The sequence below is a fragment of the Eleutherodactylus coqui genome, chromosome 9 (assembly GCF_035609145.1).
Source record: "Eleutherodactylus coqui strain aEleCoq1 chromosome 9, aEleCoq1.hap1, whole genome shotgun sequence".
NCBI lineage: Eukaryota > Metazoa > Chordata > Amphibia > Anura > Eleutherodactylidae > Eleutherodactylus > Eleutherodactylus coqui.
This window is the reverse complement of record NC_089845.1, coordinates 111,316,312-111,341,880: the sequence shown is the minus strand read 5'-3', so window position 1 is coordinate 111,341,880 and position 25,569 is coordinate 111,316,312. Positions and strand designations below refer to the sequence as shown.

General features: G+C 42.1%; 1 protein-coding gene across 1 annotated transcript in view; it reads left to right on the top strand.

Moving 5' to 3' along the window:
* The window catches only part of LOC136578686 (lipoxygenase homology domain-containing protein 1-like), a 325,705-nt gene that overhangs the window by 240,004 nt on the left and 60,132 nt on the right, over positions 1-25,569 (top strand). The window contains exons 31-33 of the mRNA XM_066578875.1: positions 6,058-6,233; positions 23,488-23,701; positions 24,424-24,537. Coding sequence (XP_066434972.1) covers positions 6,058-6,233; positions 23,488-23,701; positions 24,424-24,537 — 504 coding nt within the window. The remainder of the gene's footprint in view (positions 1-6,057; positions 6,234-23,487; positions 23,702-24,423; positions 24,538-25,569) is intronic.

The following is a 25,569-nucleotide window of genomic DNA, read 5'->3' as shown; positions in this document are numbered from 1 at the left end:
CCTGCCTACTAAGACAGTATAACTAATTAAATTCATTTCAATTCATTGCAAGCAAGCCAAGATATTAACCAAGGATGTTATTACATTTTCTCTCTCGCTGTTATCTTCCGACCTTGGAGACTGAACACAAGTTCGCAGCTATATGTCAACAGACTCTTCTCCCCTTCAGCTAACTATTTGCACTTACAGTATATATATATACACATATATATCCACCTAGTATGGATTATACATTATCTATTATCTATCTTGTATTATACACATTTCCATCTCTCTTTGCCAACCAATCACGTGCATTGTACTTCTCTCCCCTACCTAACTGCCAATATAACCTTCAATAGACACTCTCCTGACGCCCTCTTGATCACTTACTGTACTTTTCAACATTTCACTTACGGATACTTTCTTAAACAAATAATGTGTACATACGTAACTTACTCTGACTGTCTCTCTCTCTTTCTAGCAAACCATGATCTTCCAAGGCACCTCTCGGTCCTAAAGACCTCCTCCCAGACACCATTTTGTAATCTGCCGTGCGGGTCGGTGTCACACATTTTCATTAGAGTTTTCTTACATTTTACAGATTCATCCACACGGCGGCAGCCCTTGAGGGGCTCTATCTTCTTTAATAAGATCTTACGCATATTACAACAACAACAATAATAATAACACGCTCCATAGAGTGCATCCTTCTGACCCGAATTGTCAGCCCCTTATATATGGCAATACAACCGAAGGCATCTTCTTCTTATGGAACCAGTCCCAAAGAGTACATCCCTCTCCTCAGCTAAACCATCAACAACTAAACTACACTAAAACGGAGGGTTCCTTCGTCAATGGGACCTATCTCACAGAGTGCTTCCCTCTCCTCTAAACCATTAACGACTAAATAAACTCGAACGGAGGGTTCCTTCGTCTGTGAGACCAAATGAAAAGTAAGAGAGAAAAATATTCTGCAGATACAACAAACAATCAAACAATCTCCACTATCGCTAAAACACTACGGACTTCAAAGTACAAATAAACTACAGACTAGTTTCTGGGTGAGCCATTGGTGCGCATATCACGGTCAGTGGTCCATGACGGCAAACCCGGAGCCCACACGAGTTACCGTGTAGAACTCTTAACCCAACCCGTCCGGTCACAAACCACAGATAGTCAGTCCTGCTGCAAGACTCTCAGCGTAAAACACAACATAAATATATGTTTGTCTTACCTGGAGTTCTAAGTGAGTTGATCAGGCTCGGTTTGCAGTAGGACGGTTTCTCAGTAGCGTGGATCCGGGTGAATTGCGCTGTAAGCTCCGATTTTACCGCCCCAGTTGGTTGCGCCATTTATGAGGGTTAAAATTCTAAGTACAGCACCAATCCGGCCCACCCCACTTGCCCCGTTGCCGGCCGCAAGAAGAGACACCACACAGAGGTCTGGTATAGTTTCTCACACGGGAGAAAAAACTGCGCACTTTATTACAGATTACATGAGATCTTATACCCTCTGTCCCATCCCCACTAGGGGGTGATGGGCTCATAACCATATATGGGCAGTCCGGATTTCCGCCTTAGACAGTGAGGCGCCTCTGGCTTATACAGAAAATCACGTATTCAATTAACTCCAGTGCAAAGAATTACCCACACAATTCTAAGAAGTCCGGCCTAACATCCATATATGGGAAGTCCGGATTTCTGGCCTAAGACAGTCAAAATTATGTACATTTGAACATCTTGATATCTTGTTTCTGCGCTTCTGGGAAATCGGCCAAGTACATGCGGCCTTGCGTCTGGTTCTTCTTCTCTGAATTTAAGATACATCTCTTGCAAAACCTTGGCATATCTGATGTAAGGCGAAGTATTAAAGTTTTTTCTCATTTGGAATTGAATAAAACTTGCATACAGGTATAAAAGCATGAAAAACACATATGGCAATATATATATATACCCTCACAACATGCTCCGCCCCTGATCACATGAGGATGTCGTCATCACAGGTCATATTCTATAGCAACTGAGGCCACAGGGGTTTATAGAGGATGCATAACTCACTCACTCCGGGTGACCTCTGGATGAAGGGCCTGTGATGACGTCACTGTCATGTGATTAGGAATAGAGCATGTACTCACTCTGGATGATTAGGGGCGGAGCAAGAGGAAGTGAGTTACATGCTCCACTCTTGATAACATGATGGTGACGTCATCAAAGGTCCTTCATCCAAAGTGAGTGAGTCCTCACATTCGGGACTCTGCCGCGGATTTACGCTGTGGGGAAAAAATTGTGGCATGTTCTGTTTTTCTGTGGCGGGAGGACTCCGTTAATATAGGATTAATAGAGATCACAGAAAAAAGCGGTTAAAAGCGCATTTTTTCGCAATCACCAGCGGGAACTATTTTGTTTATCCCCACGGGATTCCTGTGGCCTAAAACCGCAGGCATATCCTGCTCCGTCCGTGGCCATGAGCCCTAAAGTTCAGCATGACTGCCATATGGTGGATAATTGTTCCGTCCTGATGCACCTAGTCACATATGTGGTGTTTCTAAAGTCTATTCCTATGTGACAGACACTTCAAAAACTAGCTGAGCCCCAGAATCTACAGGTAAATCTGCTTTTTAAACCATGTTGGCTGTACTAAGATAATTATAGAGAAATCATTGTGTTAATTCTAATTTTATTCGTAGCTCCCCATTGCTACTGATACAGTCCTTGAAAGGGGCATAAGGAGAATTCTGTGTGCAGGAGCGAGCATAGGGAACAGTCTGCAGCAGAAGGTGGCATATGGAGCAGTCTGTGCAACAGAGTGAGCATAGGGAACAGTCTGTGTGAGAAAGGGAGGCATGAGGAATAGTAGGTGTAAGGGGACATAATGAACAGTCTGTATCAGGGAGAGCATGGGGAGCAGTCTGTGAGAGAAAAGGTGGTATGGTGAAGAGTCTGTGAGCAGTAATTTTGGTTAGGCCAATTCAGTAGGAAAAGCACTCAGGTCCCTATCTTCCCCATTCTCTAGTTACAAAAGCTAAAAGGGAACAAGTGCAGAATTGTAGGTTTTGGTAGGAAGTGGATTTTCTGTAATTAAAGGTAAGCAGATTGCTGTAAAAGTGAGGAGCTAACACTGAACAGCAAACAAGTCATGGCCAGAAGAAGTCTTCATGGTGATCTGGGCTAAATAGAAAAAATGGAAAAAGTAAATGAGTGCAATCAGAGATGACGTCACCTGTGGGCCATTGCGTTTAACTGTACTGTATTCACTTAGACAGATTGCAGAGCACCTGTGGAACTGGTATCTACTACTTTATACTCACTGCATGAATCTTGGTCTTTGAATGTATGGTAACAGTATTCAGTCACCATGTAATGGTAATGGTGTGAGGGTGCTATTTGGTGTCATAATTTAAATGTAACCACAATTCCGTTTCCTTTTACAATGGCCTGAAGATTCCAAATAACACCAGGGGAGACAAAGTAGCACACAAACACAAAAGTTGTGTACATCAGATTCCGACCAACAATGGCCAGCCCCCTTTTTATTCTGGAAAGTGGGAGAGCATTTCAAAGCGTCATTTGATGCTATACCACCACTAAACAAGAATTGGGTGTTGACTACCAATCAGAACACAGAATATCAAGTAAAAATACCAATAAGATATGTAAACATACATTACTGTAGAAAACTAAGATGGAAGATCAGGTTTGGTTAAGGCTGCATTTACACGGGCGATTTTCTCACTTGATGTCTGTGCGTTGCGAGAGGCACAGAAATCACACAAGAAAAGATGAACCCATAATATATATATGTGATTTTTCTCTTGCGATGCTCTGAGATAGAAGAGTGGAGCATGTCCGATATTTGAGAGATGGTGTTTAAGAATTGCCCATTCTTCCCAATGGGAGCAAAAAAAATGCATTGTGCTTACTTGTGCGAGTTTCATGAACGTGCAATATGATTTTCATTTTTAATATTGGAATAAGATTTGATTTTCACATGCGTGAAAATCGCAAGTGCAGCGATGTGATGCGTTTTTCTTGCAAAATGCATCGCAGTTGCATAAAAAATAGCAGGTCTACAAGTACTCACCCGAGGATGGCTTCAGATGAATGTATTTGCTCGTATTTTTGCACACTCAAGCATTGCATACTCAAAACACAGAGAATAGAACCCATTGATTTCAATGGCTTCAATCTCATTTCCTTTTTTTCCAGACGCATTTCTTGCGCGCTCAAAAAAATTAAACCTGCTCTATTTTCCTGCACATTTGCGCACCATAGGAATTTTTGAGAAGTGGGCAAATACATGTGCAATATGCAAGAGCATGCGCCATACGCTGTACAAAACCACGGGGAATAGAACACTTCTGGACCTCAGAATGCTGAATAGCGCAGAAAAGTACAGTTCTATGTGCAGATGCATGCGCAAATCAACCTTGTTTACTGAGCAAATACGTTGCACTGAGGCGAGTGTATTTGTGCATACACTCATCTGAAATCGCCCCAAAGTCTCACACCCACTTAAAGGGGTTGTCCCGCGCCGAAACGGGTTTTTTTTTTTTTCAATAGCCCCCCCGTTCGGCGCGAGACAAACCTGATGCAGGGGTTTAAAAAAAAAAACGGATAGTACTTACCCGAATCCCCGCGCTCCGGTGACTTCTTACTTACCTTACGAAGATGGCCGCCGGGATCTTCACCCTCGGTGGACCGCAGGTCTTCTGTGCGGTCCATTGCCGATTCCAGCCTCCTGATTGGCTGGAATCGGCACACGTGACGGGGCGGAGCTACGAGGAGCAGCTCTCTGGCACGAGCGGCCCCATTCAGAAGGGAGAAGACCGGACTGCGCAAGCGCGTCTAATCGGGCGATTAGACGCTGAAAATTAGACGGCACCATGGAGACGGGGACGCCAGCAACAGAACAGGTAAGTGAATAACTTCTGTATGGCTCATATTTAATGCACGATGTATATTACAAAGTGCATTAATATGGCCATACAGAAGTGTATACCCCAACTTTGTTTCGCGGGACAACCCCTTTAAGTTTTGTTAAACGCTGCGATATCGCTGCGTTTTTTTTTTTTAACACGATTGTCAATGGGACATTCTAATGTTAAAAATGCATTGCAAGTTTGCGCTTTGCAATTTTCGTGCAATGCGTTTTTAACATTAGAAAGTCCCATTGACAATCGCGTTAGAAAAACGCAGGGATATCGCAGTGTTAAAAAAATGCAAGTGGGTGTGAGCCCTAATACAGATTTTTCTAGCATATTTTAACTAACTTGAGGCAAAAACACACTGCAGTGGGCGCAACTATGCTCAGCAGTACGGAGCGTAGCTGCACCTGAACGAGGGAAATTTTTTTCTCCCTCACCGGCAGTTCAGACTCCGCACCAAAGCAGGAGTTTGAAAAAAGCAGCGAGAAGATAGCAGCTGCCCGAACGCCTATTGAGATCAGTGGTTTGTTTTGTCCCGTTATATGGCCGTGATTATCACGGTTGTATAAGTGTAGAAGTTCACGTCTGTGTGTTTAAGCCTTCAAGATTACATTCACAGATAAGCACACTGAAACAAACTAAGCTTTAGGGCAAACACACATGGCCGATTGCGCAACTATGCTCGCCACTATGGAGTGTAGGTGTGCATGAACTGGATTTTTCTTTTTTTTTCTTCTTGGACTTTTCAAACTCTGTGTTTGAATAAAACATCGGGAAGATAGGTCCTGCCCTATCTTTCCCACATGAAATTAATACTACTTACGGGAAAGATAGGGCAAGTCCTATCTTTTCTACGCCTGCTATTAAAGGGCGAGAATACCGCTAATGATATCAATGTTTTAGCTTCGCCCTGTTATGCAGCCGTGATTATCACAGCCGCATAACAAAAGTAAATCTGGAGAAGTTCTAATACTGAAAGTGAATTAACTTTCAGTTATTACAAAGCCTTAGCAGTTTTACAACTTTACACATGCTATTGCAAATATCATATCAAGAGCAGTATTTCTAACTCTGCACCTTCGTAAAACTGGCTCTACTGACTGTTACTTTATATCACATCTAATGTTCACTCTCCAATGTTTTGGTTACAGAAAAACTTTGGAATATACAAATAACAACAGCAAATGATTCCTTGCAGTGCTTACAGAGTAATGAGATGAAAGTTAATGTCGTTATTTACGGATCAGATGGGAAAACAAATGACATTTTTCTTCTGCAAAATTCTGAGACGCAATATTTCTTTCCTGGCTCTAAAGATGAGTTTTTGGTAAGTAGATGAAAATCAGACCAGAATAAGATAATGATGCTGCAGTGGGCCCAATATATATATGGGTCTGTATGAGTATATATATATATATATATATATATATATATATATATATATTTACACATACAAATCTATCTATCTATCTATCTATCTATCTAATCTAATCTAATCTAATCTAATCTAATCTATCTATTTACTGGCTATCAAATGGATTTTAGAGCTAGTGTTGTTATACATTAATAATACATTAGTTAAACAATGGGATCTGTTATCTTGGACCTAATTCTTACCAACAGGGGGGAAATGGAAGAGTAAGTATGGGTGGCTGGGACCTTAGGAGGTAGTGATCATGCTATCCTTGAATTTTGGATAAAAGGGGAGGAAGACCTGAGAAACTCAGACCTCAAGGTTTAATTTCAGAAAGGCAGATTTTGATGAACTCAGAAATAGGAGAGGAAGAATCCAATGGGTGGATGTTCTTAAGGACAGAAATGTCCAAGAAGGTTGGAAAATATTGCAAAATGAGATTCTCAAAGCACAATCCTTAACAATCCCTAAAAGAAGGAAGAAACCAGGATCAATGATACACAGAACTTGCACACATGTTAAAAACAAAGAAAAATATGTGTATCAAATGGAAAGAGGGGGGGAATATCTAAAGAAGGGTATAATGTGGTCTGCAGAAACTGTAGGGCAAGTGTCAGAAAAGCTAAAGCGGATAATGAATTGATGCTTGCAACAGAGGCCAGAAGCAATAAAAAAGGATTTTGTGGGTATGTCAAAAGCAAAAGAAAAGTCAAAGATGCTATTGGATTCTTACAAGATGAAAATGGTGAATTGGTTAAGAATGATGTTGAGAAGGCTGAACTTTTAAATTCCTATTTTGTATCTGTTTTCTCTGAGAAAGTAGATGTAGCATCAACTGATCTTCCCTGTACTATTGGGGGAATAAAAGAATGCAGGCTATTTACCGGCCGAAAGATGGTAAGGGAACACTTAGCTAACTTAAATGAATTCAAGTCTCAAGGTCCAGATGAATTACATTCTATGATACTAAAGGAAGCAGCGGAGGTAATTGGTGAGCCACTCGCCATAATCTTTGAAAATTCCTGGAGAACAGGAGAAGTCCCAGAAGATTGGAAAAGGGCAAATGTTGTCCCTATCTTTAAAAAGGGAAGAAGGTGGATCCAGGAAACTACAGGCCTGTGAGCCTGACTTCTATACCAGGAAAGATTTTTGAACAAATTAACAGCATGTATGCAACTACTTGGATAAAAATGGAGTAATTATCCAGAGCCAGCATAGGTTTGTAACAAGCAAGTCCTGCCAGACAAATCTAATTTCTTTCTATGACAGAATCACCGACTGGGTTGATCAGGGAAATGCGGTGGATATAGTATATTTTGACTTTAGTAATGCATTTGACCAAATATCTCATACCATACTTAATGAAAAAATGACCAAATATGGGATTGACAAGGCAACTGTTAGGTGGATTCACAACTGGCTGAGTGATCGTACTCAAAGAGTGGTCATAAATGGCTGCATATCCAAGTGGAAGAATGTATCAAGTGGGGTACCACAAGACTCTGTCCTAGGCCCAGTGGTGGAGGGAATTGATGGAAAACTGATTAAATTTGCTGACGACACAAAGTTAGGAGGGATAGGGAAGAGAGAGAGAGTATTCAAAAAAGGTCTAGAAAAGCTTGAACAGTGGGCGGCGACTAACAGAATGGTATTTAACAAGGAGAAATGCAAAGTCCTACATCTGGGCAAAAAAAATGAAAAAAGCACATACAGAATAGGAGGGATTGGGCTAGGCAGCAGCACATGTGAAAAAGATTTGAGTATACTAATAGATCATAGACTGAACATGGGTCAACAATGTGATGCAGCAGCCAAAAAAGCAAACTCAATTCTGGGATGTATTAAGAGAAGCATAGAGTCTAGATCTCGTGAGGTAATTATTCCCCTCTACTTTTCCTTAGTCAGAGCTCATCTGCAATACTGTGTCCAGTTCTGGGCACCTCACTTTAAAAAAGACATAGACAAACTGGATCAAATTCAGAGAAGAGTTACCAAGATGGTGAGCGGTCTGCAAATCATGTCCTATGAGGAACGGTTAAAGGATCTGGGAATGTTTAGCTTGCAAAAAAGAAGGCTGAGAGGAGACTTAATAGCGGTCTTCAAATATCTGAAGGGCTGTCACAGTGCAGAGGGATCAGCCCTATTCACATCTGTACAAGGAAAGACTAGAAGTGATGGGATGAAACTGAAAGGGAGGAGACACAGATTAGATATTAGAAAAAACTTTGACAGTGAGGGTGATCAATGAGTGAAACAGGTTACCATGGGAGGTGGTGAGTTCTCCTTCAGTGGAGGTGTTCAAACAAAAGCAGGACAAATATCTGTCTGGGATGATTTAGTGAATCCTGCACTGAGCAGGGGGTTGGACCTGATGACCCTGGAGGTCCCTTCCAACTCTATCATTCTATGATTAATGATTGTTTTTTTTATTGTGAAAAAAACATATGGGGGGCAGAGGGTGGAATGCATCAAAATGAAAGCAGAGAAAAAATGGAGTTGTCTTTGGTAGCCAGTCAACTTATATCCTTATAGCCGTTTCAACCCAATAAAGTTAACACATTATTTATGTTGCTTAGTAATTGGTATAAAAAAAACCAAATATGACAGAAATCTGCTTTCTTCTGTATTTCCTCCATAAAAGTTTGTATAAATTAAGCAATAACTAAAGCTCATCTCGCGAAAAACAAAACACCCTACAGGTACATCAACATTAAAATAAATTTAAGTCTGTCAAGTCAAAGACAAAGGAATTCTTCTGGCTCCCGCTTCTCTCCCTTTAGGGTATGTTCACACGTCTTCTTCTTCACACTATTTTTTTGGCTATTTTTGGTAAAAATGACAAGTAAATATATTTCATTAAAATTTGCTAAAACTACAGAGGAAATGCTGCAGTGAAAGATTTTAAAGGGAATGCCTCAACAGAAAATGACATTGTATAAATTAAGTACTAATTTTACACATTTTTTTAGACATTGACCACGCTGACCACTAAGCCTCATAATAGTCTGACATTTCCTGATCTGTAGAGAAGGGTTTTCAGCTGTCATCTCATTATCACCACAGAGAGGATTACAATGAAAGGTGTGTAACACCTGTGTGTACATGTATATAAAACACAGGATTCACCATAGGTGATGTCACGATGTCACGGATTAACAGTTTTCCTACAGTACAAAATGTCCTCTGCACAGGTCACAGAACATGCCTAGAACAGTCTCCCATAGAAGTCAATGGGTCCCCTCTAGAGATGAGCGAGCACCCAAATGCTCGGGTCCTCATTATTCGAGTTGAGCTTTTCGTAAAATTCCAGAGCTCTACTCGAGTAACGAACCCCATTGACTACAATGGGAGACTCGAGCATTTTTGTATGTCGGACGCCGGGTGCCGAGCTTTTTTTTTTCTAGGTCTCAGTCTCGCATTTTGAGCATTTTGGGCATTTTGGGTCTTGAAAATATTGCAATATGTGAGGTTACCCGAATGGGGCACATGTTGACTCTTTCGCTCAAAGACCCCCATCATTCTGGAGTCAGCCCTGCCAAGCTAGTTTGATATAAAGTTTTACTGTAAATATCATATACTCATCTGTATCTATGCGACTCCTGCAAACATCAAGCAACAAACAAATCTGGCAAAACACATCAATCAGAAAAATCGGATGACCTGAGATAAATGAACATTAAATAGTCCCCGTACAAAGTATCATACATTGACTTAATATGTTACTGGCCTATAATAGCATTATGGTGTTTATTGATCGCACACACATTGATTAAGTTACTGCGTATTGCTTGCATTCAGTTTCCGCATGTACTCAAATTACATTCTATTAATCCCTTCATTTGACACGGCATGTCCCGTACAACAGATTGTTTAACTGAATGTTTCCTTGGTGTGTTTGGTATCTTCCAGGAGAAAGCTGAGCCCGCTATATCTGTTCCATTTTATAGTAATAAGAGCGGTAATAGTCTAATAAAGTCTAGAATGTGTCTGCTGAAAGGACCTGCTTTATATGATTAGAAACCATAAATTAGCGGCAGGTATTACATTTTTTTATTAACTCATTAAAGAGGATTTTCACTGCAGACTCCTATATGCCATTCACTGTTCATAGAAAAAGCTGTTGCTGTTAAACATGGGGAACTTTACTGGTAGCCGTAGTCTACAGAACGGAGGTGCACAAGCTTTTCTCATCAGATTGCAAAACTTCCAAGACTTGCAATAAAACATGAACTCCATTTGATACAGTTATGGCATATGGACAGTAAATTGCATAAATGTCTGGTAGATTAGGAGGACACCCTGCTAGAATAATGGGGGGCACCCTGCTAGGCACTGCAGACAGGATGGTACCCTGTTTGTGTGTTTCTCTCTCCTTTGTAGTTTAATGGTGTTAGGGAGCCTTTACACTGGCATATGCACAATTGTGCAAGCTTCAGTGAAACCTGTGATTGCGCAAGCCTCAGGAGAGCTTTAAACTAGAAAAATTTGGGAAGAGAAATGAAAGGCCAGGTAAAAATATACAGCTAATTTAATACTTTAGAGAACTTTGCTATTAGAAGTGGAATGAAAGAACAAAGACAAAAAAAATCAGAAGGAAAGTAGAGGAACAAGAGACACCGATCACAAACTACCATGTTTTTACACAAATGCACAGAGCATGGGAAACAAACAAGGAGAACTGGAGCTCCTAACACAGGAAGAGAAATATAATGGCATAGGCATCACAGAAACTTGGTGAGATGATTGGAATACAAGGCTTGAAGGATACAACTTATTTATAGGAAACAGACCTAAAAAAAAGGGGAGGAGGTGTTGCGTTGTATGTTAGGAAAACATGCATCTGCACAGAGATTCAAGCTTCAGAGCATGGTGGTTCTGTAGAAACTGTTTGGGTAAGAATACAAGGAGAGAACAACAGAAAGGACACCATTATAGGCCTTTACTATAGGCCACCTGGACAAGCAGAAGATATGGATGAACTCTTTCTACATCAGATGGCTACGTTCTCCAATAAGTAGAACATAGTGATCATAGGAGATTTTAACTATCCATACATTTGTTGGGAATCTCTCTCAGGTAAAAGTAATGGATCCAACAAATTCTTATCCTCTCTTGCTGACAATTTTATCTTCCAAAAGATAGAAGAGAAAACAAGGGGATCCGCTATCTTGGACCTAATTCTTACCAACAGGGAGGCAATGGTTGAGGAAGTGAGGGTGGCTGGGACCGTAGAAGGCGGTGATCATGCTATCCTTGAATTTTGGATAAAAAGGGAAGGAAAACCTGAGAAGACTCAGACCTCAAGGTTGGATTTCAGAAAGGCAGATTTTAATGGACTCCAAAAGAGGAGAGGAAGAATACAATGGCTGGATGTTCTTAGGGACAGAAATGTCTAAGAAGGTTGGGAAATATTGCGAAATGAGATTCTCAAAGCACAATCGTTAACAATCCCTAAAAGAAGGAAGAATGGAAAGCATTTAAAGAAACCAGGATGGATGAACACAGAACTTGTACACATGCTAAAAAGGAAGAAAAATATGTTTATCAAATGGAAAGGGGGGGGATATCTAAAGAAGAATATAATGCGGTCTACAGAAACTGTAGGGCAAGTGTCAGAAAAGCTAAAGCGGATAATGAATTGAGGCTTGCAACAGAGGCCAAAAGCAATAAAAAAGGATTTTGGGGGTATGTCAAAAGCAAAAGAATAGTCAAAGATGCCATTGGATTCTTACAAGATGAAAATGATGTTGAGAAGGCTGAACTTTTAAATTTTTTAGGATATAGCTAGAAATATTAAACATTCCTAGCCCTTCTTCTTCACTAGTCGTTACTTCTTGATTAAGGTGTTTATTTATTTTTATTTTTTTACGGCGTTTTTGGCCTCCTCTTCTGCCCCTTCTCTTCTTGACATTCTTCTCGGGTTGTTCGGGAGGTTTTGGATGTGGTATAGAAATGAGTTATTTTTGTTCTTGGTACTGTGATGGGTCTTGTTATCCTGGACGTGGTTCTCTGTGTTGTTCTGGGACTGATGGATGGTTGTAGTCCTTGTCGAGATTTGATTACACCCGGAATGGATGCTGTTCTTGATTCTTCCCGTGGCCCGTTCCCGCACTTGGTAGATTTTATAGTGTTCCCTGTTTCCTGGTTTAACTGAGCCAGTGGGTTCATGGCTATTCTATCCTGATTCATTTTGGATTGGATTGTGGGTGTTTTGCCTTAGCTAGTCATAGTTTGGATTGGGTACTATAACAATTGTTTTGTTTTTTCTGACACCATACTACTGTTCATTTACAGTTATTTGTTCCTAAATAAAAGTTGAATATTTTTGTAACTGTATCTACCACATTGTATCCTGAAGCCTGCTTCGCGCACCATCACCAGCAACATTGTTGCAGTTCAGTTCTTCCGTTAAAGAGTTGTTGTGCATAAAACCGGGTGAGTTCTTCCTTGTGTGACACTCTACGTATGGCCAGAGATACTACTTGGTCACATTATATTCACAGCCACCTCTACACCTTGTCTATTGCTTTCTGGGAGTGTCAAACCAGGGGTCAGGGTCCCCTTCATTCTTCCAAAATTTGAAGCTTCTATCTATCAGACATTAATGGATTATCCCATGGTTATCCCATAAGTATTTCAGAAGGGAATATCCCTTAAAAAGAGGTCTGATGCACTGTGCAGGACCCAAGAGAGGTGGGGTACATGACATAGGTATACAAAGGCTATCAAAAGCAAATCCTAGTCAAGCACTTGCCTCTTGGGCCCTGCACTAGGCATAACACAATAATAGTATTGCTTGGATTATTTAAAAACACTGCTTTTCTGAACTATCGAGACAAGCATGCCTGTGCCTTAATGGTTGGTGGCCATGCAGAATGACATCATGGGCTGCAAATTTTTTACCCTGCTCTATAGTGACACATGCAAATCTGTGTAGATGGCAAGAAGTATTGGGTTTAGACAAGCCCGTGCCAATCTGGATAATCATTGTCGAACCAAATGTGTAGTAGATAGTGGTCCACTGTGACTTTGTTGCAAAGGGGCCCGAATACACCTAGGGCAGCCAATGGGCCAAAAGAGAAACATTTAAAAAAACAAATGTATTGTGCTCCCTTATCTTCTTCTAAGAAATATTGTCACCTGGTATTGTATAAACCATTAGTAGTATAACATTTGTAGTGTGTGGAATTTTTTATTTCACAATTTTGAACTGAATTGTCCTCACGCAGTTTCAACTTTATGCACATAAAACAGGTAACGATCAAAGATGTTGGAGAGATATATAAGATCCGCATTGTCTGTGCTCATTTACCCACCGCACCAGGATGGCATCTGGAAAGTATTCATATGGTAGAACAAAAGACCAGACAGGAGGTGCAGTTTGACTGTAACTGTTGGCTCTTAATAGATACTGATGAGGATGAAACAATAAAAGAATTTCGGGTAATCAGTGATCAACAAGAGCTTATACCAGGTAAATATAAACGGTACTGCATTAAATGATTGAATATTACTGGAGCTAGCACCAAAATTCAAATATATACTGTACGTGCGCAAGTCTAAACAATATACAAGCCCCTTCTAGTGGTGGCTGTATGCAGTTAGGCACATGCTTAGAAGATAACAGGCTAAGTGGGGTCTCACACGGACTACTTCTAATTGCGGAATCCGTGATCGCTGTTCACACGGAGTATCTGCCGCAAAATGCAGGCATTGAAAGGCATAACTTTCGATTTTTTTTTTTCCTTCACGCTCATGGACACAAATTACATATTCTGCGAGCTGAAGAAAAATTGCAGCATGCTCTATTTTGCTACAGGCGGCTTCCATTAAAGTCGGTGTAGGCTGTCTGACCCACACTCCATATGCAATTAATATTGTGTATGGGCTGCCGGTACCCACCTCATCACTTAGCGATGGCGTGGGAAATACAAACAATGATAAAAAACTGTACTGCTTATGACCATCATCCACAATACTGAAATGGCAGGTATGCAGGGACACCAGCTGGGCTTACAGTTGGAATCCGCTGCTGGTCTCCTGCATACAGAATCTGCTCCGCCCATGTGAGCTCTGCCTTATGCAGGGGTTTTAGAGCTCTGTGTCAGAAAAATTGATTTCCAAATATTAAGAAATTAATCAGAAAAGAATTTAAAATTTCCTTTGATTAAAGAAAAACATTAAGAGGTCTGTCTGATGACAGGTGCTTTTTAGAAGTGATGAGTGAACTTTTGAAAGTTTTGGTTCAGCCCGTTCGCAGAACTTTTACAAAAAGTTTGTTTCGGTCCGAATTAGTTCAAACCGAACCTGAGTGCACCAAACCCACTAAAACTGGTGTATAGCACTGTCTAAGAGCCATAGGAGCCCTTTATAACACTCTGACAGTGCTATGCAGGGCTTTTATTGCTCTTAGGGCTGATTCAAACAACCCTATGTAAGGGGTTACTTTGCACACATATCTGCAAAACACAGGAAAATAGAGCAGGTCCTACTTTTTTTTTTGCGTGTGCGAAATGTGCATGATAAACACTCTCGTGAGAATAAACCCCTTGAAAGCAATGTGTGTATTTTATACACATAATAACACACGCAAATACAGTTGTGTGAAGAAGCCCTAAGACAGTGATATACTCCAGCGTTCAGGTCTAGTGTTGAGCAAACTGAACTGTCACGTTTGCCCTGTGCGTAAGACGCATCACATCCAGGGCGAACGCAAATAGAAGGGCTGTGGAAAGGAAGGTGAGAGGACTGGAACGAGTATACACCCAGGACAGCTCACACCTAATGTCTGGTCACCTACAACAGACACTGAACACGTCGCTGTCCACACCAACGAGGATCCCACGCAGAACCTCATACAGGCAGCCTAGACCCAAGCTGAACATGCATGACCCCAAACACCAGGGTTCTGAGAGGCAATGCAACAAATTGATAAAAGACCAGCAACCTCTATTAAGAGGGGCTGGTATTTATATGCAGCCGACCGGAGGTGATTGGCCACCACCATCAGCCTACCAAATCAACCACACCTGCAGCGGTGTGCTCCTGGCACCCCACAGAGCCACATGTCCGAGGAGCAGAACATGACATAAACCAGGAGAACCCTCTTTTGGGTTGAACCTTGCTAAACGCTTGGTTTGGGTTTGTGCTGAACTGAACTTTTAGCAAAGTTCGACCCAAAACAGGGCTCTACTGTTTCAGTTTGCTGAACACTACTCCTTAGCACTGAATTGGCTAAAAGTGATATTCGAAAGATGGTACTTATCCAATAATGACAATCATTTCCTGAAAGCTTTATATATTGAGAACATTGATTGCCATAGGAAATAATACAATTTAATTTTATTTCAAAATGATCTTCTTCTATGCAAGCACACAGCGTACCTCCGCCATTCATCTCTGAATATGAAACCATCACAGCAGGAAATCTCAGATAGATGCACGATTCTCCCTGATCTTACACCCCTTTGATATATTTTCCCTTAGCAGAAAGGTGTTCATTAAATAGTATACTTGTTCAGACTTCACGATGCTGTAAACAAGCTTCCCATTAAAACTGTTCTGATCGTAGCATAAAACACTGTGATCTACAGATGGTAGGTGATAAATGTATGATCTCTGGGGGCCGAATACTGGACTCCCAGGGATCCTGAGAACGGTACACCAAGTTCCCTAGTAAATGTAGCACATATGTGACCACTACTCTATTCACTTCTATGGACCTGACGTAGATAGCCGAAAGTACTGCTCGGCTAACCCCATAGACAGCTAATGGAGCTATGGTCACACAAGCACACTGCTGGGCCAATCAGATGATACCCCTAGAGATCATACCATTATAACTTATCCTGCGGATAAGTGCTAAATGTTTTTGGTCTGATAATCCCTTTTAGGGCGCCCACCCACTGGCGATTTTTTTTTCTTTGCGTTTTGCGTTTTTTCTCAAGAGCAATTAGAATTGAATGTACTCCTGTCCACTGGCGTTTTTTTTTGCGGTGCGTTGCGATTTTTAACATAGGAACTGTCAGTTGCATATGTGTCCTTATTTTTCTCCTAATGCACCCATGAATGTCAATGGAAATTAATGGAAAAGGCGCGAAAAAGCCGCGAAAATGCCGCAAAAAACGCTGCGAAAAACGCACGGAAAACGCGGCAAAAACGCGCCGCTTAGGGTGTGTTCACACGTTGCAGAAATGCTGTGGTTTTGTAACAGATTCACAGCAAAATCGCAGGTTAGAGTTGCAGTACGGTTACAGCAGAAAATTTGCAGCATTTTTTTCCCCCTCTACATGTGAACAGGATTTGTCTTAATTCCATTCCCTTTAACCCTTTCCAATCCACTGTCTGACCTCTGAAGACATTATGATTTAAGGCTGTACAGCTCCGATGTTGGAAGACGTCCGTCAGGGTTCTCTTACTGTACATTTCCAGCCTCTCTGCTGTCGGAGCCTATCCAGCATGTCACCTCATGCAGTACTGGCTTTAGCCAGCATATAGTGCCATTGTATAATGGCAGAAAAAGAGAAAGCCCCCTAGGAAAACCAGGATACAAATTGGTTTGGAAAGGGTTAATAGCAAGGCTGGGTTTTCAGCACGTGCGCACGGACATTCCGTGAGATTACCGCAGCAGAGAGGCTGCTTCAAAATCTATTTGGTGCGGGTTTGAAGCAGCATCTCAGCCTGTATTCTGCTGCGGAAATCTCTCCCCATAGAGAGAACAAAACCTGAAGTGGAAACAGCGCCAAAATTGACATGTCAGTTTTTGCACAGCTTGTCCGCAGTGGACTATGGGCAGCGTGTGAAGGAGCTTTTACAAATCTTATCCACTTTGCTGCTTGGTCTCAGGTTTAAAAATGCATGCAGATTTTAACCTTAGTCAGACGGGCGTTTTTTCGCGAGATTTGCGGATCGCATGACGGATGCGCATCCGCAAATCGCGTGACCGGTGCCCGAAAATCGCCCGAAAATCTGCTCCTAGCCACGTTTCATTAGAAACGGGCCGGAGCTGTCCAGCGCATTGCATTCAATGGAGCTGGCAATACAGCGGCTCCATTGAAAGCAATGCGCTGCGGGCGAGTGTGGGATGAATTGTTGGGAAGGGCTTAAATATATAAGCCCTTCCCTGCAATTCATCCAGAAATGTGTAAAAATAAAAAATATATACATACTGACCTTCTCCCGGCAGCCGGAGTTCCCCGCGGCCGGCCTGCAGTGGGTGTGAAGGGGGTGGGAGTCAGACCTGCCCCCTGATTGGCTCAGCGCTGAGCCACTCAGAGGCAAGTCTCACTCACACCCATTCATGAATTCATGAATGGGTGTGAGTGAGTCCTGCCTCTGATTGGCTCAGGCTGAGCCAATCAGGGGGCAGGTCTGACTCACACCCCCTTCACACCCACTGCAGGCCGGCTGCGCTGAACTCCGGCTGCCAGGACAAGGTAAGTATATATATTTTTTTTATTTTTACACATTTCTGGATGAATTGCAGGGAAGGGCTTATATATTTAAGCCCTTCCCGTCAATTCATCCCACACTCGCCCGCAGCCCATTGCTTTCAATGGAGTCGGCTGTATTGCCGGCTCCATTGAATTCAATGGGCAAACATCGTTCTTCTCTGCCACAGCTGTTACAGCTGTGGCAGAGAAGAATGATTTGTCTTCTATATGTTCTCAATGGGGTCGGCGCTGCTGCCGCCGGCCCCATTGAGCGCATATAGAGAAGAGAACAGGAATCGCAGATCGCACATAGGTGCGATCTGCGATTTCTGTTCTATAATTTATCGGACGAGCGCATAAAAAGCGCTCATGTGTCCGATACCATTGCAAAGCAATGGTTTTAAAAAATCACCGGACGCATGTGCATGCGCAAATCGCGCAAAAAAACGCCCATCTGACTAAGGCCTTTCTGTGTGGAAAGCCCGCACAGAACTTCCAAGGCAATTTCGGCCCATGTGAACCCAGCCTAAACATTTCCATTTCCAAACAAGTCTGCAGCCCTGACAGAAATGCCTACTTTAAACTTTGAGGGCAAATTCACACAGGGAGGGATTTGCCACGGATTGTCCACAGCGGACATTCTGCATCAGAATTGGTGTTCATTTTATATGTTTTTGAGGTGGATTTTATTACAGAATCCCCCCCCCCCCATTGAGAAGAAGTGGATTTCAAGGCATAAATGGTGATAAAATCGACATACCCCGAATTTAAATTTTGCACCATATGTCGATTTCTGTATGGTTTTGTGCAGATTTTTTCAGTAGTGTGTAGACAAGACTCTCAAGGCTTCACCCACCTTGCTGCTACTGTAAATGCTGCTGATTTTCCGTGCAGAGGGTACGCATAGAAAATCCATGGCAAATCTACCCCATGTGAACATAGCCTTAAAATTATGTTCACATCCTACCATTGAACATACAAACCCAAAACTGTCCACTATATGATGGCCATACTCTGCATGACTTTGGGAGTAGATTCAGACACTCTCGGAGCTCCAGTAACTTCCAAGAATATGATTTGTTACATTTTGTATTTTTCAATTTCTTCGTGTTGATACATTTCAATGGATCATGTGCTGACAAAGACATCTGTTGTGGAGAAAAGGCATTCTTTAGCATTACTATAATAGGGATTGAATTAGTCCTGTGAGAACCATATGTTGTTTACTTTTATAGTGACTTCCATAAAAAATTTCCTTTCAGTTAATCAGTATATAGTGTCTGTGCACACTGGTGATCACTGGGGAGCAGAGACGTTGGCTAATGTATACATAACCCTCTATGGAGAAAGAGGAGACTCAGGTGCAAGAAGACTAGACAAATCATCCATCCCCGGAGACAAATTTACACGAAACAAGGTAAACCACCGTTTTAGTGCTAAAGTGTAAGTACTGAGTTACTTTATTATATTGTTAATCAGAATCAAACATCTCCAGATCCTGGATCCAGTGTTGACAGCCTTGTCAGAAACGTAATTGAGGCTGGAATGCCCATTATATTTTTACTTAGTCCAATTCTAATCTAAGGCAATCTAATCTAATCAATTTAATGATTATAGAGCTTAAAATCAAAAAGGCAAGGCACTCAGATTTCCAAACCCTACCTGTAATAAAGATTGCTGGGTATTCCTGCGCCTAGATCTTCACTGATGTAATATTCTAAGGTATCTTTTTATGCAGTGTTCTCCTTAAAAAGGACTTATCATATTCTCATATCAGCAAAACTAGCTGAATAGCTTTGTAGCCGCAGCCCTACTGACCCAAACAATGTCCCTCCTTTCCCTCTACTCCCTCCCGTTCCCCCATAAAGCCTCTTCTTTGTCTCAGTTCCCAGAGCTGGGAATGTATCAGGTGGGCGGTCCCAACTGCTTACTGCCAATGGGTGATGTCGGACTTAAATTATAGTGAGAGGTTTGAACCGCCCACCAGATACATTCACACAAACTAAGAATAGCTCCTATAGGGGAAAAGGAGGCAGTAGAGAGGAAAGTGAGACATCGTTGGAGTCACCAGGGCCGTGGCTGCAAAACTGTGTAGTCAGATCCGCTGTCATGAGGATATGACAGTTCCCCTTTAATGTGTGGCATTCCAGGAATTAACTTAATGATACAAGGGCAACTATATTTTATAGTCACTTACAAATGCAGAATTGAATTGCTCTCTTATTCTCCTTGGTAAGCGCTCACCTAGTATGTACAGATATTGCAACCGACTATAAATATTTATCATTTTCCACCCACCTATGCATGGCAGAAAAAGAAACAGGCAGGCGAGGTACCCGCAAATGGGACAATGTGAGGGGTAAACGAAGGGGTAGATTTTTGAGGAAAATGTGCAGCCTTTAGCGACTGTATATTTGTTTTGTATGTTCCTCGAGGAACAAGTTGTATCTATTTTTTATTTTTGGAAGCTGAAGGAAATATGCAGGGTAAAGCATGATAGGAAATCATCTCTATGAGTCTCTGGTGGCAGAGGGGGGAATTCAGAATACTTTAGATTTACTTTAGACAATGCAGCTAAGTTGCAATTATAGATTACAGTTCTGCTCCAATAAAGTAGATCTATAAAGCGGCTAAGCAGCCAGTACAGTAAAATATACAGTAAATAAATAAATAGTAGGCAAGCATCACCCAGAGGCAACGACTTACATATATTTTATAAGGACTCGGCTTAACACCAGCTTTAAAAGGCTTCCGTGCCTTGGACAATCCCTATTTTTCTTTTGGGGGAATCCCAGCAGCAAGCACTCAATTTTCCTGTGGTGCCACTATGGAGGAAATGAAGCATTAAACAGTTCCCAATCAGTAGACTTTCTGTGTAGTGTCAGGATGTTCCATGTCCCCATGGGAGATGAACACTTTTTTTTAACCACAGAGCACCGGCTTAAAGACGAGAGACCTGAATGGGAACGCCCACTTTATTAACTTGGAATTCACTAAACCCATATTCTATATTGAGTTAACCCCCTTTCTAATAACAGAAATACTATAATTAAAACAAAAGTGAAAACCCGTCATAAGAACTTTGCATTTTCCCTTTGAAATAAGATCTTTCTTAATAACAGCTATTAATTAAAATAATAATAATATGTGTCAGGAGTGCGCCAGGTGTATTGAAATGATATATATGCCAATTGGCTAATAATGAGTCATGACTCACCTGGTGCTCAGTGGGATACCCCTGGATGGGAGAACTCCACTGGCACCTGCTGTCCGGGTCAGCGTGTAGAGAGATCTTTAATCCACGATCCGTCAGAATGGAGAGACGCAGGAAGGCTCAAGCATTCCTGTAGGAGCTTGAAGAAACGTGGTTAAAGGAGATGTCTCGAGGAAGCAGCGAATTTTTTTTTTTGCCCAGTCCCCCTAATTAAGCACACATTACTAAGTCCCCCTGTAAATAACTTTTCTAGCTGGTTTGTATTCACCGTTCCAGCGTTTCAGCAACTTATAAAAGTTTCCCCAAGATGGCCGCCGGCTTTTTTCCCGTCGCTTGCTGTAGCCCGACGTGCGCACTCCCGAGACGCTGCCAGCTGTGTCTCCATGACAACCAGACGCCCCGCAGCTGCCGACCGGACCCCGGGAGTGAACACGGCCGACCAGTCACCCACCGCCAGGCAGCAGGTAACCGGCGCTAGGCCCCGGCTCCCCCGCGCTACCCCCCGGCTCCCCAGCGCTACCGCCCCGGCTCCCCAGCGCTACCGCCCCGGCTCCCCAGCGCTACCGCCCCGGCTCCCCAGCGCTAGACCCTGACAGACGAAGGCCCCCTCGGCCCAGCGCTGGGCTCCGGGGCCTACCGCTGTTGCCCGGGACCTTCACCTGTTAGTGAAGATCACCCCCCGACCCATCACTTACCTGGGCGGCTTCTCGGGACAGCTGGGCTGCTGGGCTGGGCTTCTCCGCTGGGCAGCTCCAGTTTCTGCACCTTCCTCTAACAGAGGATGGTACAGAATGGCCGCTCCAGCGCGCTCCCGAGCAGTGACAGCTCGTCTGCGCATGCACAGAAGAGCTGTAGCGGGGAGCACACTGAAGCGGCTCGTGCTGAAAGGAGAAGACCGGACTGCGCAAGCGCGTCTAAAAAAGCAAGCTGCCAGCGAATTTAGACGGAACCATGGAGACGAGGACGCTAGCAACGGAGCAGGTAAGTGGAATAACTTCTGTATGGCTCATATTTAATGCACGATGTATATTACAAAGTGCATTAATATGGCCATACAGAAGTGTATACCCCCACTTGCTTTCGCGAGACCTCCCCTTTAAGCAAGTAGGAAAAAAGGCTTCCGCGTTCGTGTGGGTAATCAGAAGCCTTTTTTCCTACTTGCTTAACCAAGCTATTAATTAAATGTAGTATTTAACACTATCACTGAACATTAATTTGCGCATATTTATCACTTTCACTATTAGTCATAATTTTTACATGTAAAACACAGAAGAACATAGCAAGCAATAAAAAGTTTCTGGAATTACTCATTGTAGTTCATAGTTTATTAAAGTTCAGTTAGTTACAAATTGCTTTTCATGTCTGGTGACAGTAAGGTTAGATATGTTATGTTGCCAATCAAGAGTCATGTCAGAGATGGACAGTAGTTGACGTATAATGTTTATTAAATGTGGTCATAGTATACCAGTTGGATTATTGCTCAGATACCTAGGCACTAATGGTAATAGCTGATATTTTCCACTTATTATATCTGTTTTTCACTGGTTGGGAGATTTTATGAAGAGCCAACCTAGCAACCGTCTAAACATCCAATTATGGGCCTCCACAGCAATGATGCATCTGATGCCAGACACCAATTGGAGTTGTGCCCAAGCTAAGCATAACCACTTCACATTTTTTCACTTTTTCAACACCAATATTTTTTTTCTTCCCTCTGTTGTTAACACTGCACCTTCTTTCCTTTTTTTCTAAGCAAAATTTGTCTGCATTCTTTATTGTCAACCACTGACCAATTTGGCTTTGGACTACTCTTAGAGGATTGTACCTTGGACCCCTGGTTTTCTCCCTTTTGCTCCTTTTTGAGAGATCTGGTCTTAGGTGCCGGGACCCATAGGCCATTGCGTTAAGAGTAGTCCTAGAGGGTGGCAGCTGACATAGACAGGCCAGAGGCACTGCAGAATGGTACCTGAGAGACAGGAGAAATAAGTAGTTGATATCACAGGTTTAGGTCAGGACAGGTAGATTTCTAGCATAAACAAAAAGACAGACATAGCATCAGGGCAGACAGCAATAAGATAAATCCTGGTCAAGGTATAGGCTGAGGCCAGGATAGGAGAAGTCAGGAAAGCCTGGATATCAGATATGGGTCAAAACCAGGAGTTTATCAAGAAACAACTGCATTTTTGGAATCTATTGCTCAGGCACACTCCGGTGGGAAAAAGTGCCTTAAATATAACCAAAGGAATGTTTAGCTTGGATAGGGATGGAAAAGCTGGGTACATGCGCTAGCCCTCCTGTACTCCTACAGGACAGGAGGAAAAATGGTGCAGAGTATGCCACACAGAAGCCAGAGGGGGCAATGATGGCTGCGACTGTCAGAAGGAGGAGATATGGTAAGCTGCCAGCCCTGGCCAGCAGCCCTAACATCTTCATTAACACTTTGTGAAACAAATTGGCATCCTGATGTGCCATATAATGTTTGAATACCTGTAATGGAAATTTTGACTTTCCTACCTGCCAGGTTGACAGTTTTGAACTGGAAGCTGTGTCTCTTGGTCAGTTGAAGAAAGTTGTGCTTGGACATGACAGAGAAGGATATGGAGCAGGAATGTATCTGAAAATGGTCACAATTAAAGAATCTGAAGACTCTGTTACTGAATGGGTCTTTCCATTTTGGAACTGGTTGGATAGCCATATGGGTTTATGCCAGACAGTCTGCAAATTGTATACAACAGGTACAGATTTTATCTTCTTTATTGTCAATTTGTTGGCAGTGACAACAGTCTTTACTTTAATGGGGTTGGTCAGTTTCTAATAAATGATGTTCAAATATCGTACAATAAGTTATTACATTAAGTAATTTTATGTTTATTTTAATTCTGCTCTGTTTTCAACAGCAGAGTAGGGCAAGGATGCATGTAACCCTTTAAGTGAATCCTACCTATTGCATGTCATACACTAGCAGTATTGTGATGTACTCAAGTGGCTTCTTCACACACAAATCCTCACACTTGTATATAGAGATGTACATAGAAGAATAGTCAAATTTCTACTTTCGTTGTCTTCTCCTTTCGCCAGTTTCCAGTTTAGCCAATTTTTCTAGCCAGGATTCCGCCTCCAGTTTCGCTGGCGGCCGCCGGCCTGCTTGACCTCGCAGGCGGCATCCCTATCCCTCTCGCAGCCCTCCAGGTGCTCCGGCAGGCTTCTGTGTCGGCTTCAGAGTTGAAACATCATTTTCTTACTAGTAACGTGGGTTAAATACCCCGAATCCAGGAAGAGGATGCTGTGATTGCCTCAGGAGTGCCATGGCTCAGACAATCACAGCCGGCGGTTGATGAGCCAATCACAGCCATTCAATGATGTCATTCATTGAATGGCTGTGATTCGCTCTTCAAGCACTGGATGTGATAGGCTCAGGCTGAGGTCCTAAGCCAGTCACAGCATTCTCTTCCTGGAGGCGGGGTATTCAACCGACATCAGGAAGAGAATGGTGTTTCTGTGCTGAAACCGACACAGAAGCCTGCCAGAGCGCCTGAAGAGCAGTTAGACGGACCGGGACGCTGCTTGCAAGGTGAGTATCTTTTTTTTTTTCATGTAGTGTAGCTTATTTTTGGGAGAAGCCTTATATTTCAAGCCCCACCCCCTCCCAAAAAGTGGAATGTCCAAAACGAATTCATTGGATTTACATTGATTCCTATTGAAATAATTGCCTCTAGTTTCATTGGTTTCAAGTTCGGCCAATTGCTTTCAGACGCATTACCAATGAAACTAGAGGTTTAACTGCACAAACATAGGCAGGGGTGCCATGGGCAAAGGGGTCATATGAGGAGAAAATGCTGTGACAAGCAATGGATGAGATTTACTGCATCTTCAAGTGTTTGCATGGGTCTGTGCTTAACGGAGAAAGGATACCGTAAAAACAGGGAAGAAATAATGCATACATACGTACCATTTTCATTGTATGATATTTCACCATTTCGTAGAAACAAACTAACTTTTTAAAGGGAATGTGTCATCAGAAAATCACCTATTATATAAATAGCATTTTTGTGTGAAACATATTTTTTAACAATTTTTGGTGGTTTTTTAAAAAACTTTTGGTTACAATTAAAGATGAGCATCGCTCTTCTCGAATAACTGCATTCTCGTCCGACCAGCCTCGGGTCGGGAGAAAACACCAGAAAAAAGTGTTCAGTGGGGGTCATCAAGGCTGTAACATTGGCACTTACGGTAATAAAAGTACATTGGATAATGTGATTATACAATGGGCATAGGTATTTTCCATATAAGCGGAAATCTCCAATTTGAAGAGTTTAAAGCCTTGTTGTGAATATCTTCCTATATTCTAGTACTTTTGTGCTATGCATCCTTTTTGCCATTCCTGTACTACTATATGTGAATAGTTTTGAATAAAAGCAAAAATATAACTTTTTGGATATCTGGAGTAACAACTAGGTATCTCACAAAACTGAAAATTGATTTGTCTAGGACAGTCAGAAGTGTTTCCATGGTTACTATTAGTGCAAGACGTCTTAACCTGTAATATGTCACATAAATATTCCAGGATTTTCTTACTCATTTTGTGTTCTTTTTCTTGTATTTT